The sequence below is a fragment of the Mercenaria mercenaria genome, chromosome 11, assembly GCF_021730395.1.
Source record: "Mercenaria mercenaria strain notata chromosome 11, MADL_Memer_1, whole genome shotgun sequence".
Classification (NCBI taxonomy): Eukaryota; Metazoa; Mollusca; class Bivalvia; order Venerida; family Veneridae; genus Mercenaria; species Mercenaria mercenaria.
Window position 1 is genome coordinate 15054640 of NC_069371.1, and position 14418 is coordinate 15069057.

Consider the following 14418-nt stretch of genomic DNA (forward strand, 5'->3'; position numbering starts at 1 on the left):
CAACTTACAAACCATTGCAAAGGAAGCATTGTACACCTTTTGGGAAGGACTTTATTAAAGGTTTGTATATATATCTATTCGTGTAATAAAAAATCAATTGCAATTAACATACTGGTTTTCAATTTAATTAGAAAATATTACAAAGAAAGATATTACTTTATTAAGCCATGTCTAACAATTTATTACCCTTATATCCAAAGATCAAAGCTGGTCAAACGGAATCTGTGTTTATACCTGTTGTGGCGGACATTGTCGGTGTAGCAGAAATCACAGTAAAAGCGCAAACACCATACTCAGCGGATCGAGTAAAGAGAGAGTTGATTGTAGAAGCTGAAGGAACAACTATGCATTTTAATGTTCCGCTGATACTAAATGAACACACATCTGTAGATATTCCTCTAAGTTTCCCGCCAAATTTTGTTGCCAATTCGCAGAAAATTCAGGTTTCAGCAATAGGTAAATAGCATTTGTAGTGATAATTATTAAAAACATTTATATTGTAAATAGCACATAATATTATTAACTCATATTTCGAATGAAAAAGTAATTGTTTCTAGTTTAGAGACTAAAATGTCTGTAAAATCTGTATAGATCTAATGCGGGCGTCCTAAATAGCTTTGTCATAAATGCACAGCCTAAAGTAAAGTGTGGTAAAGATCGGAAAAGAATGGTTTGACATACTGAATATAGAAATACCGAATCCTCATTGTAAGTTCAGTATTGTGTTGATTTCATTCGTTTGATGTCATTAACTATATATAGGTGATACAATGGGTCCCACTATAAAGAATCTGAAGAGTTTATTACGAATGCCAACTGGCTGTGGCGAGCAGACAATGACAAGTCTTGCGCCTGATGTGTTTGTCTACAATTATCTACGTAATACCAACAAACTGACAAAAGATGTTGCGGATATGGCATTAGAATATATGTATAAAGGTAGTTAAGTAATCACCTTCTGATCCAACTCCGCTACTGGAAATGGATTGCACGTATATTACAGAGAAGAATGTTAACTTTTGTTGTTACTTTTTTGTCGTTATAGGAATTAGATCAGTTTTAATTCAAATTCATACAGGGTTTTCAGTTTACAATAATTCCAATACAATCCGAAAGCAATATCTGAACTGGTAATAGAATATTTAACCTTCATGTGCCCAGGCGCTGCGTGGCTCCATAAACATGTACATAGTGTTCAATTTATGCATGGTGTTAATATTTGATATTATAATCATTCCCGACTAATTTCAGTCTTCCGTGGTAACAAATGATATTCTTACTACAATGCCCAAAATTATTTTAACGCCATGCATGAAGCACTCCTTGTTAAATACCAGATAGCAACATAGATTACTGTCGTTATGTCGTTATGTTGGCATATATCTTTCACGAGATAGATAGTAGGTAGATCTTACGATAATGTTGTTAACTTTCCAGAAAACGTGTGCATTTTTCTGAACACATTTCATCAATAAATAATATTTTCTAGATATGTTTTATGAAAATATTTAGCGCAAAGTTTCGCGTTAAAATTGCCACGAGATGCTTGATATATATTTATTATAATAACCTAAACTTTCCAGCAAAAATATGCAGTTTTCTGAAAATATTATCGCAATAAATCATTTTTTTTCTAGATACTGCTTTTATTACCAGGAAATTTTAGGCTATCAAGATACCTTTTGACAACATGTCCAAAATATCAAGATAGATTAAAGTACCGAGCTAGCTATCTAGCTAATAAATGGCAACTGTGGACACTTACTCAAAACGTATCTAGATAATAATGTAAATCATCGCAATAATACAAGTATTTAAAGAAACAGTTTGGCTACTGAGATAATCTTTTCATCAAGATAAATTGTTTGTAATAGCTTCCAAGATATCTTGTGGCAGAAATATGCCATCATACAAAAAAACATTAAGTTTTCCGTTTTGATACATACAATGTGAGTAGTATAAGATCAGAAGATTAATTGTTAAAAGATTATCTTTTAAAAGTCTTTTTTTTTAACTTTAAAAATTACTATTCCTATTTTCGTGATACTATTGAATTTACCGCATTGTTCGTTCTCTAACTTAAGACCTAAACGAAGTATGCAATGGTTGTTGAAGTTTTTCTTTCCTAAATTATGTGTAAAGTCTGCATTATATCAAGTATCTTTTTTGGATTCAACGTAACACTGGATACAATAAGTCAAACGGCAATTTTTTAGATTTTAATGGCGAAGGGGGATCCCATGTCCCCTTAGAGCATTATCTCAGGCACGGACGGGCATCTGAGTAGTAATTCCGTCCTTACGCACGTCAGTTGATGTATTCTTCACATGAAAGTATTCTGTGCCGAAATTGAGGTTTCTAACATTCAGCGATGAGAATCAAGTGATCAGGGGCCTTGACACAAAGGCTAACTAGATCAATATCGACTGTAGTAAATGTAATAACAGTATATCCAAATGTTTCATATTTCATCAGATATAAATTTGTGCATGTGGTCTTATTATTTCTTTTTCATGAAGGCTATCAAAGAGAGCTGACATTTCAAAGATCAGATGGATCTTTTAGCGTCTGGGGTCCTAGAGACAGCCAGGGAAGCATGTGGTATGTGTTTTCTTCTTTCAAATTTCTCTTGTAGCAAATTGTTATTCTCAAATTGTGCATTAGAAGATTTGTACCTGTTTAGATGTAGGCAACGTTTCTTTTTGTTTAAGAAAGGACAGAAGTCGCGAGATAAAATAATAAATTTCTAATAAAATGTGGAAAGTAGATCCCTCGGAAGCACCGAAAACAATGCAAACAGTGACCGAGTCCGCCCATGAGCAGCAATGGAAAACGCAACACCGCCCACGCCCCCAGCACCGGCCCAAGCAGTATTCAATCTTCAAATCTAAATTAATTGAAATCATTGATCCCGAAGGACCAGAAAATATAACAACACTGAGATGAAGTCGGGGCGACTTTTTACGGCCGCCACACAGCACTTAACACCCGCTGTTGTGAAGTAAATAAAATCTGGAAAGTAGATCCCTCGGAAGCACCGAGAACAATGCAAACAGTGAAAATTGCAGATTCGGTCCGACCTAGTCCGCCCATGAGCAGCAATGGAAAACGCAACACCGCCCACGCCCCCCAGCACCGGCCCAAGCAGTATTCAATCTTAAAATCTAAATTAATTGAAATCAATGATCCCGAAGGACCAGAAAATATAACAACACTGAGTTAAGTTATTTTTTTTATGTTTTTATGACTTAGTCTGATCAATTCGTAACAGGAAATACCAAAATACGTCAGAAAATAGGAAAAGGACCAAGTTTGGCACATATTGTTATCAAAGCATAAGAAACATTTTTGGGACCTAATTCATATCTGTTTAAAAATGGCGACCAAAACTCAATATCTACCATACAAAATTCTAATTAAAGGTCATTATATTTATATTCGTCCTCAAAATTCACAAAACTTTAAATGTATATGATAAAAAAATCTAAAATTTTAATCAAAAGCACAAACTAACAATTTAAATGCTGTTATTTTCTTTCTGTTTCCATGGTAACGGCTAAAATATAGCTTTTTAAACTCAGTTTAATATTATCGTAAATAAAACTTTGTCACATTTTTTTATACTTTAAAGTTTTTTTGTCTGTTTAACTATATGTAGTTTGTATTATATTTCTTGACAATGTATTCCCTCCATCGTCAACAACAGCATATTAAATAATTATTGTTGCTAATCCCCACCAGTGTTTAGCCGGAGAGGACCGTATGCCTGTCAATCTGTCAGCTATACGAAGTGAGATACTGAGATAACTTTAAAAGTACACCAGACTTTATCATTAAACATGATACATGGACAGATGGTGATGTGGAGAATACCAGGGTCATTTACATTTATTGTTTTGGCAACAAAAATTGTTGCTATGGCAACAAATCGTCCGAGAATATGACAAAAAGTTTCATTCTGCGATTTCTTCGAAACTAAGAGAATGTTTCTTTAAAAATCGTATATAGACAGAAGGAAATTTTTAGAACATATTTTATTTTTATCTGTTTGCACCTTTGTTCATCCGTCGGGTTGTTAGTCCATCATTCACAAACTGTATGTGCACTTCGGGAGCTATTCACAGGAGACTGGCGCATGCGACAAGAACTACCACAAGGGTTTCAATTTATCAAAGATACCTCTGGTTAGCCTCATAGACTTTTACTTGGAATCTTACGAAATGGATATAATACCTGGCCCCATATATGCCAGACCTGATAGGCAACTTTTTAATTTAAAAGGTGAAGCTGAGGATGCATGAATGCATGCTATAGACCTATTCTTTGCATGAACAAATGCTCGTGAGCATCATTGACATCGGCTACTTGACATGTTTTGTTTTAAAGAAGGGTATTGGAAGGCTATATTGTCTATTTGATCTAACTTCGGCTCAAATTTAGAAGAAAAATTGTATGGTGGCATATTTCTGAATCCACTAAAGCAATGAATGAATGAGTTTGGTTTTACCATGAATCGACACAAAAAGTCACATTTCGCAGAGAAAAAAGTAAAAGGGATTACATAAGTACCACTGAAGCAAATAGTTTTCGCAAAAATTCATACAGTTTTCGTGATAATTTAAAATGTTTTCATGAAAAGAAACTCTTGTTCTAAGTGAAAAACAATCACGAAAGTGCCAACTACTGCATACAGTAACATATATAGTGACTAAAGAGCAGAAATAATAAAGGGAGTTGATAAAATACGTTGGCTTAGTAACCAAGCTGAATGTGATCATTGGATTTCTATTAGTTTAATACACTCTTAGGGGTGTTGGTTGAGGATTGAGGTGGATATAGCACACTTTATTCCATAGAAGGGAGTTTTGAGTTCTCTTTATGCAGTACAGGACACTGTTTTGACATATAGTCTCGATAATATTTTCACGAAAACATTCTCCTCCTTTCACGGAAACTTATTCAATTTTTTGCAAAAAAGTTTGTTGTTTTTTTTTCGAGGAAATTCGTATGAAAAAAAAATTATGATTATCACATACAGAAAATAAGCCAGCACAGATGTGAAGTTAAAGAAACTAGTCAAAGTTTCTCAAAGTGATATTTTGCCTTGCGCACAGAAAGGCCATGTCTTGTCTCAACCTGTGATTGCTACTGAAGACAAAGCCTTACCCAACGCTTTCATGAAAACCAAAAATATTAACTTCCAATCTAAGAGTGACAGATCAAAACTGAAACTTGGAAGAAATTGCATACTATTTTCGCAACTCAGAATGCCACAAATGTCCACAAATTTAAAAATATGCAATCTTTGACAACAATTGCATGTTGCAGACAACAAGCTGTCACTTGATGTGCATCAAAGCCCTGCCAACACTAGACGCCTAAAGTTTTTGTCTGTAGGTTCATATGCAATACTGTGCTAAATACGAAATCTTGAAATAGTCAAATTCTCATGAAGGAAACAAAATTATGTAGTGGCTGTGTTCGACAAATACCTGGAAAAGTGCTTTCATCTCTTCACTTTTCATCAATAAATGGACGAAACCGTAATAACATGTAGAAATGGGAATATAGTTGATATGTAAAGAGTATCATTGACGGCTAACAGTTTAGACATCAAAACATCGACGTTCAGTCATATTTTTAAAAAAAAATAATGTACTCATTGATGTGGATTGATGTATCCCAGTTCAGTGGCTCATTTCATCAATGCCACAGACAGAAAAGTAAAGCAGATGTCAAGTGTTTGTTAATTATAGTAGCAACCCTCCTGAAAATACCAGCCAAGTTGGCTTATATAACACCTACATACATTGAACGGCATTACTTCCCGATTCATGTTTCTAATGCTAGGCACCAAGCAGGTAGGCAATTTGTAACCATTATTTAACTAGCTGGTGGCTCACCAACTGGTCTCTCTTCAGTAACAAGACCAACATCTGACAGGGATCTAACTTCGCCCTCTCGATTGCAGGACAGGTGCCTCCGCAGCTCGACGATTATTATATAACCAGTTTTTACTTGTTTGTAGGAAAATGTAAAAAATGCATTTAAAAGCTTGATTCATTGGTAATCACGAGTTGTACTGGTTAGTTTTGTTTGACAGGACTGTGTCAGTTTTACATGGTAGTGACATATATTTACAGGTGATACATAGATAATGTTCCCAGTCTGAAAACTGTAGCTTAAGTACCCACAATCAATATGGCCTTACTCGCCATATCTTTTTATTTCAGCAACAATGTCCAGAATTAAACATTCATTCAAAGCACTTTACTTGGTAGAACTGATGGATTCTGCTTCTAGCAAGTAGTGACTGTACATTGCTAGTAATAATAATATGCCCATGAAATTAAACCATATAAACTATAAACCTACTGCTATCACAATTTGCTTTAGTTTGACGAAAAAGACAACAGAATATTATAGGAATATTAAATTTGGTTAGGCTGATATAACGGTAATGGCTTTTTTCCTAAGAAATATTATTATAATTATCATTATTATCACTATACTAGATTTATATCGCGCCCTTTTCATGATAAACACGTTCGAAGGCGCTTTACAATATGGCAAATGCAGCCACACAGGGCGCGAATTTCATCCTCAACTAGTACAAACACAAAGCGATCTGACCAGAGGTACAGAGTGAGATAAAGCCCCCAGAACAGATAGAGAGAAATCCTTTTTAGACACAGGCCTGTCTGGCTAACTTAGCCTAGTTCTTTGCTAATATACAGTCTGGTTCTTTAATGTGCCCACTGTATAGCACCGATACACGCAAAGCCCTCTTTCCTAGAAAAACAATACACGCCTCTTACTTAAGTGGGAGACAATCAAGAGCACTTCAGAAATTTCTAGTGCCTGCACCGGGATTTGAACCCCGGACCTCTAGATTGACAGTCAAGCGTGTTACCAATGGACCATTGGCACACCTTTATTGCCGGGGGTGGTGGGGGGGAGATGTTCACATGTGCGATGTGGAAGTCACATGCTCTAATGCACAAACATACTTATATATTCAATTCTCTTAGTTTACATAGATTTAATTGAATACAGCAATAAATTCTGAGTCGCGAAAACTAATGACAAAGTGCAAAACATATCATTTATTCACTGATATGCACTATTAACATATTTAACAGTAATTGTAAATTTCTACATAGGACTGTTGCCATTTCAAACTTTTTTATAAGTCATTTACTATTGTTTATTTAATTCTAGCTCATATAAATGCATTCCGATTTTTCTTCTGCTTTATAGCAAAATTGTACCAAGGGGAGACAAATTTTTGCTCTTTTGTTATAAGTATAGTGCTTTTAGTATTTCAGTATGTTTGAATTTATTCTGATTATAGTGATGAATTTAAGCGTTTATATCAGCATTATAGATGATAATAGATATTTCTTAAAAATGTATACATGTGTGTCGGTCGGATTTTTCGGCCATATTGGATTTTTTGGAGTGGGTCTCATGCTCATTTTGTTGTTTGTTTTACCCTAAAGTAGTTATGTACCAAGTTGTGTGCTTTTCCCATTTTCTGAAGTATTTTTGCACCATTTATTGTCCTGTCTTTAAACGGTTTTTTCGACCGGTCTTTTGAGAACTGTTTTTAAAGTACGTATAACAAAGTCTGAAAAAAGGCATTCCTAGTTCGTATACATTTTGATGAATCGTTCGACATCTTGGCCACAAAGGTTTTTGACTTAAATATATACTTCTAGGTTAACAGCATTTGTCTTGAAATCGTTCCATCAAGCAAGGGAGCATGTGTATGTATCAGACACTGTTCTCGCACAGGCAGCTAACTGGATTCTCCGTTACCAGAACTATGACGGCTCGTTCCAACAAAAGGGCAGAGTAACCCACACTTCCCTCTTTGTGAGTAAAACCTTATAATCATACGTTATGGTAGTATAATACAATAACACAAAAACCACAAACATAGCAAACATTATCATACGCTATAGTATCATAATATAATTAATATAATTATACACCTTAGTATTATAACGAACAAAAATTCATGCACTTTGGTATTATAACATAACCAGTATGATCATAAGCTATGTTGTTGATAGAAAACGTGATGCAGAATGAGACAGAATGGGTCGTCCATATTTATTTTCACATTGCCACGACCATTGCCCGCTTAACAGGCAGAAAGTCATGTAAGGGATAATTATGATTATTTTAGGGGTAACCAGAAACAATTTCATCTTTTGGGATCAAAAGTCACACGTGCAGAATGCATTAAAGAACGTCACAGTGTTGTAAATTTCAACTTCTCTTTCTGTATAAATGTGCTTACTATAGACTTGTTTCATTTTCAGGGAGGATCGAGCATTGGATACAGTCTTACCGCATTCGTGTTAATTGCCCTTGCCGAAGCAGAGACTACACTTTCTCAAGTAAGATAGTTTTTCTTTTTTCAATATATTTGATTTCAATAATGTATATCAGAAGAGTCCTTTTCCACATTTTAAACATTTCTTCTTGTCTTTCGTCAACAACATAAAATGTATGAGTGATTTCCCTATAGCAACATTTATACTTGAGGATGAATAAAAGATAAACAAATTGAAACAAAAGTGGTGAAAAGAAACTTACCTTTTCAGCATACCCAGTATAACTACGCATCTGGGATTGTTAAGGCACGAACGTATTTAGAAGATGCAGTACGCAATGATAAAGTTACAGACGGTTACGATTTAGCAATAATTAGCTATGCTTTGAGTAAATCTGGGAGTATATATGCATATAATTCCTGGACAAAACTTGACAAGCTCGCCGTCAAGACTGGAGGTAAGATAATTGCAATTTTGACATGATACTCTGCTTCTAAATTTCAAATAAATATAAATTAAATTTGTGTCTTTCAATAATTTGAATTGCCTGCTGTTAGATAAATTTGCAAATGAAACGAAACATGGTATCAGGAGTTAAAACTGTTTTTTATCAACAGACGGAAAAATGTTTTGGAATTCTACAAGAAGACCTCAACTCAGCGGCTGGATGTATAGTTACTACCAGAGCCCACCACTGGATATCGAGGTTGCCTCGTATGCGTTATTGTACCTTATTGACAGTAGACAACTTCAGACTGGCTTCCCTATTCTACATTGGCTGGTTTCCCAACGTAACTCTAGGGGAGGTTTCAGATCTACACAGGTTGGTGTCGGAACATACATGTACAAGCATGATATTTTAAACAAATGACCAATAAAATACGGGTTGTTTTCTGAATTAACCAGAAAGAAAACATTGACTTTTAAACTGATTTCATTTTAATCGAGTATATAAAACGAAAGCAATCTGTTAAGTATTCCTGTCAAAACTATCTTTTCTGTACATATTTTGTGAATAATAAAAGTAACACACGACAAAGAACATTAAAATACCACATACATTTCTCTCTCAGTTAGATGATTGCTTTTGCTATTTAACAATACTTTTTTTGGAACTTTTTGTAGGACACGGTCCTTGGACTTCAAGCAATGTCAGAATATGGATCTATATTCAAGGATAACCTAGATCTGACAATCGATGTAGAATCTGGCAGTTTCCACAAACAAATGCATATTGCTCAAAACGAGGCCATGGTCTTAAAACTGCTTGATGTATGTTTTATTAATCTTTTTTTTTTCCTTTTTTCATTGCATTATTATGGTAAAGCATTGCTGTATTTGTCAATTATAATGCTTAATTTATATATATAATATACAGGCTTACTTTGAATATATAAATGGGGGCTGTTAGTAAAACGCACGCGTAATATAAAATGTACACATTCAGTTGAAAAATCTGATTCTACTAAAAGAATGTAAAATGGTAAACTTCTGTAAGTATTATAATATTGACCTTGATTTTGATACTGTAGATACCAAACACAGCGATCTTCCGCGGTAACAACAGCTTTAATCACCCGCCTGCAGTGGCTCTACAGGGAACTGGTACTGGCTCCGCTTTAGTTCAGGTCAGTATCACAGTATGTCAAGACTGTTTGAAAAGAAAACTGTATTCTTAAAAGAAGAGAAATACTTTCGGCAAATCCTATTAAAATAATCAAGAACATCTGTAATTCGGTAACCTACAACAGAATATAACTTGTGTTGCTATTAGAATCTTGGAACTGTCACTCTGTAAATGTTTGTAAATGCGGAATAATAATACTTTTGAATGTTTTCTTCTATAATTTGTTACACTGTTTCATTTCTAAGTAAATACATGCTTTGTTCATAACGTTTACGTTGAAATAAAGAGGAGGTGCTCGCATTTCTTTCATAGACGTTGATAACTAATTCATCTTAACTATCATTCGTTTTCTTGGTTTTAGATACAATAACCGATAGCAGTTGATATCTAAAAGTACCTCTTAAACGTTCTTAAAGAGTAACAATAATCGACATTGTGTTTCAAACGAGCGATAAATCTTTTTCAACGAAGCCAAACAAACTTCAAAAAAATAAGAGCTGTTGCATTATTTCTGTTTTATAAACTTGTAGGTATCAGTATCGTTCAATGTAGAAACAGAAGTCTCTCTTCCCGCATTCAACATTACAACTACCATTATTAGAGAAACACTGCGCTCCATTGTACTACGGACATGTACAAGGTGAATACCGTTTCCCCTATTTATATGCAAAATGTTTAGCACTAATATCAAAGTGTGTTATAAAGAGTTAACTTAGTAGGATATGCAGTTTCATTACAAGGCGGAAAAAAAGAATTTGAAATATACAAAATCAATGGCGCACGTTGATACGTGCAGGATATAAATGATAGAAGAGCAGCCTTTCAACATTATTGACATTTTGTTATAAAGACATCAACATAAATCGGAATAATGTATTCAATGGAAAAAAATAATTAAAAGTAATCATGAGCGCACATGGGTATACTCTATTCTGTCTTTCTCTCTTTTTAGTTTTACAAGCTTTACATTTTTTCTCACTTTTATAGTCTTATCTTGTAGGGTGGATACACGTTTTGACATACAAAACAATTGAATAAGCAAAATTGAATGGGAAATAATTGCAATGTTTTATGTATCTCAAAGATATTATTTCTGTTTTGTAATTATTTGATAGATCTGTGGAATTTTACAGAAAACAAGTAACATGTTTGTATGAATGTCATAAAAGAGAAAATAAAATTTCTAAAAAATAATGTTATAATTGTCAAACAATTTATAACTTAATGTGTCAACTTGTTATTAATGCCATTTTAATTGAATAAGTCAAAAATAATTTATTTTTATCGTCATAGATACCTACCACAGAGATTTATCAATCCTGGAATGGCGGTAATTGAGATAGATCTCCCATCAGGTTTCTCGGCAGATCTCGAAAGCCCGGACACAAAGCTAGATCATGCTAGACAGTCTGAAATAAGGGACGAAAAGACTGTTGTTCTTTATTACGACCAGGTATTTTGTCTTTTTTCTTCAAAACGAAAATTCGAGGAATGAAAAGATAAATTTAAAAGTCAGTTTTGTTGTTCTCTACTGTGACCTGAATTGTTGTCTTTGTAGCAATTTCGATGATTTTGTGCAAATGCGTTTTTGCAAAGGCTTTTGCCAGCTTATAGACCGGCTTTAGCTTTAAGTAATAAAATAATAACAAGTTTTATACAAAAACTATAAATTTACATTCAGTGATATTCTGTAAAATGTGCCTTAGTGGCAATGACCAATATCCTATGTTAATATCAAATAGAATTTGGAATGATTATGCACAATATCATCGAGAAAATAAACACTTAATAAAATATGTAAAAATATTCTTTGGCAGCATAAAATACAACCAAGCAGAGTAATAGCAGAGCAGACTCTGTTTGACTGAGTCTGTTCATAAGAGGTAATAGAAAGTGTAACACCTATCGTACGCCCTAGCACCGGCTAAAGCGGAACTCTGTTACCGAACACCATGGTCCCAAAGTACCAGAAAATATAACAACACTGAATCTTAGTACGGGGAGGTTTTTCAAAACCTTTATAAAATATTTTATATCAGTGTTTCTAAAATCACACATATTTTTATTTTATGAAGGTTATTGTTATATAGAAATTACTTGATCAGTATCTGTATCTTTTTTTACAATTTCTGCAATTTTGATTTTTTTGAGAGATTTTTGTCATTTGTAATATCATCGTACAGGTAGATTGATAATCAATTTGTAAATTGTTTTGCCTGTTTCGGTCCTAATTGTTTTTATCATTTTCTTTTGGTATTTCGGAGCCAACATTTAATTAATGTTCTCATCTCAATAGGTCTGTAGAAGGGCAATAGTGAAGTTTAACCTATTTATAGTCTAACAAACAAAACATAAAGTAACCATAAGCATCCCTCATATTTGCAAAGTACATCATCTAAATAATGTATTTACTAATTAGATGTACATAACCTAGCATAATAAAGCAATAAGTGGGTCAAAAAAAAGAAGCTGGAAATGATTCGTTAACATCTTATGGACTATAAGTTTACTTCTTTTAGATATTACCGGATGTATACCCACAAACATGTGCTACAGTTGAAATGATCAGAACAGACCTTGTTGCCAAAACAAAACCAGCTGCCATCCGGGTATTTGACTACTACCAGCCAGGTATTATAATCTATAAGAAGCTCATTTATAAATATTGTTAAATGGTCATTCTTAAAGTTCTATGAGACTGTAAATTGTATGTGAAAAACAGATGCAAGAGCTGTCCAAACAGATGTTATGTATGATTACACGGGCAGAAAAACACTATTTTAATGCTGTTACTTTTACAGTTAGAGCTAAAAAGAGAGGTAATCAAAACAATTGATTTAAAACTTTCAACTATGTTAATCAGTGTTCAGACTTGTGTCAAATATAAAAGAAAGCAATTAATGAAAACAGAATTTACAAAGAAACATGTTTTAAGTTAATAATGAACAATCTGGCAGCCACATTATTATCAATGGCATAATGAGCTTTTAAAGGCAAGGAAAAGCTCCTATATAAGTGATCTCCCCCTTAAATGCCAGACATCTTAATCCCCAATAAACAGGATCCTGTCTGGTCCAGTCTGATAAGGGTCCATAAAACCCCTGTAGACTTGACATGTAGTCCTTGTCAGTGAATCATAAGTTTTATTGATATGTACAGATAATTGGTTATTTCCTGTGTTTTGCATTTTATTGATTGAAAAGCATGTTTGTTTTTTTTAGAAAATACACAGAATATACAGAATTTTATTTAGTTGTTGATATACCAATTGTAATTTCTCAGTCATGTTGAGTAATTCCTGACCAATTAAATTATAACTTTTACAACAAAGCAATTCTCACCCTTTTAGAAAACTCTTACCTTGATTTAATAAAAAATAAATAAAAACTGAATATGAGAAATGACAAGTATTTTTTATTCAATTATTATTATTTTGTTATCTAAGTAACAAAATTAAACAAGAAAACATGATCATTGATGGATTTAATTAGAAATTAAAGAAGGGTTCAGTTGCATTTTTAAGAGGCATTATTTTGATAAAACTTGATATATTAAAAATAAAAATACTTTGTTTGTTTAGCCTTAATTTAGTCATGCTTTCTAAACTCGTTATAAAGGTGAGAACTGGGTTGCTTTAAAGGTGAGAAATATCACATGCATCCTATATACTGCACAGTAGCTATACAGTAGCTTCTTATGATAAACAGAAGCTAGCCTATCAATGGTCCAGACTTGTAAATTGGCCCTTACCGCTAATAAGCAGACTGTATCATCCCCATAGGCCACATATCTCGCATACCGGAATCAGTGTCTTTAATGGTTTATAAATTAAATCCTATGATTGTTTTAAGAGTTGAACTTATTAAATAAAATACTTCAGATCTTTCAGAATCACCCGGGATTATCATTTCTAAATTTCACTTGACTTTAACAGAAATAGAGTTTACTCTAAAACCAAATGCATAAATGCTGCCAGATTATTTCATTCATTTGAAGATGTGTCAACAAATGCGAAAGAGTAAAACACGGTTACATTGGATTCTTAAACGATGAAGTAATGCTGATACATTTTCTAAATTGACATTCGAAGGTGGAAATTTAAGTAACATTTGTATATAGATAACATTCATTTTACCATTTTCCTGTTTCAGATAACCGTGCCCTGATGTTCTTCGAATCTACACTTCTGAAGGATTCTTCATTCTGTGATATTTGCAGCACATGTGGATGTCCTTAGGTAAACTACGTTTGTGTATTATCTTATACACGCATTCATTCAAAAGTAGTATTTTGAATTTATGGTAAGCTACTTGGTTGTCTTGTTTGTAAAAATGGAACATGTATTTACATTATATATGTCATGTGTAAAAAGTTTACATTGTTTGGCGGTATTCTTAGTTGGAAACAAGTTAATATAATTGCACTTATCATATAAGATAGGTATAA

At 33.5% G+C, this 14418-nt stretch overlaps 1 protein-coding gene across 1 annotated transcript in view; it reads left to right on the forward strand.

Annotated features, from left to right (window-relative positions):
- Positions 1-14418, forward strand: part of LOC123532713 (CD109 antigen-like) — a 45596-nt gene that overhangs the window by 30724 nt on the left and 454 nt on the right. Inside the window, exons 27-39 of the mRNA XM_045314264.2 lie at positions 201-456; positions 763-939; positions 2520-2601; positions 7722-7878; positions 8331-8408; positions 8616-8802; positions 8963-9168; positions 9471-9617; positions 9878-9973; positions 10503-10612; positions 11266-11425; positions 12492-12603; positions 14124-14209. Of these exons, the coding sequence (XP_045170199.2) occupies positions 201-456; positions 763-939; positions 2520-2601; positions 7722-7878; positions 8331-8408; positions 8616-8802; positions 8963-9168; positions 9471-9617; positions 9878-9973; positions 10503-10612; positions 11266-11425; positions 12492-12603; positions 14124-14209 (1854 nt within the window). The remainder of the gene's footprint in view (positions 1-200; positions 457-762; positions 940-2519; positions 2602-7721; positions 7879-8330; positions 8409-8615; positions 8803-8962; positions 9169-9470; positions 9618-9877; positions 9974-10502; positions 10613-11265; positions 11426-12491; positions 12604-14123; positions 14210-14418) is intronic.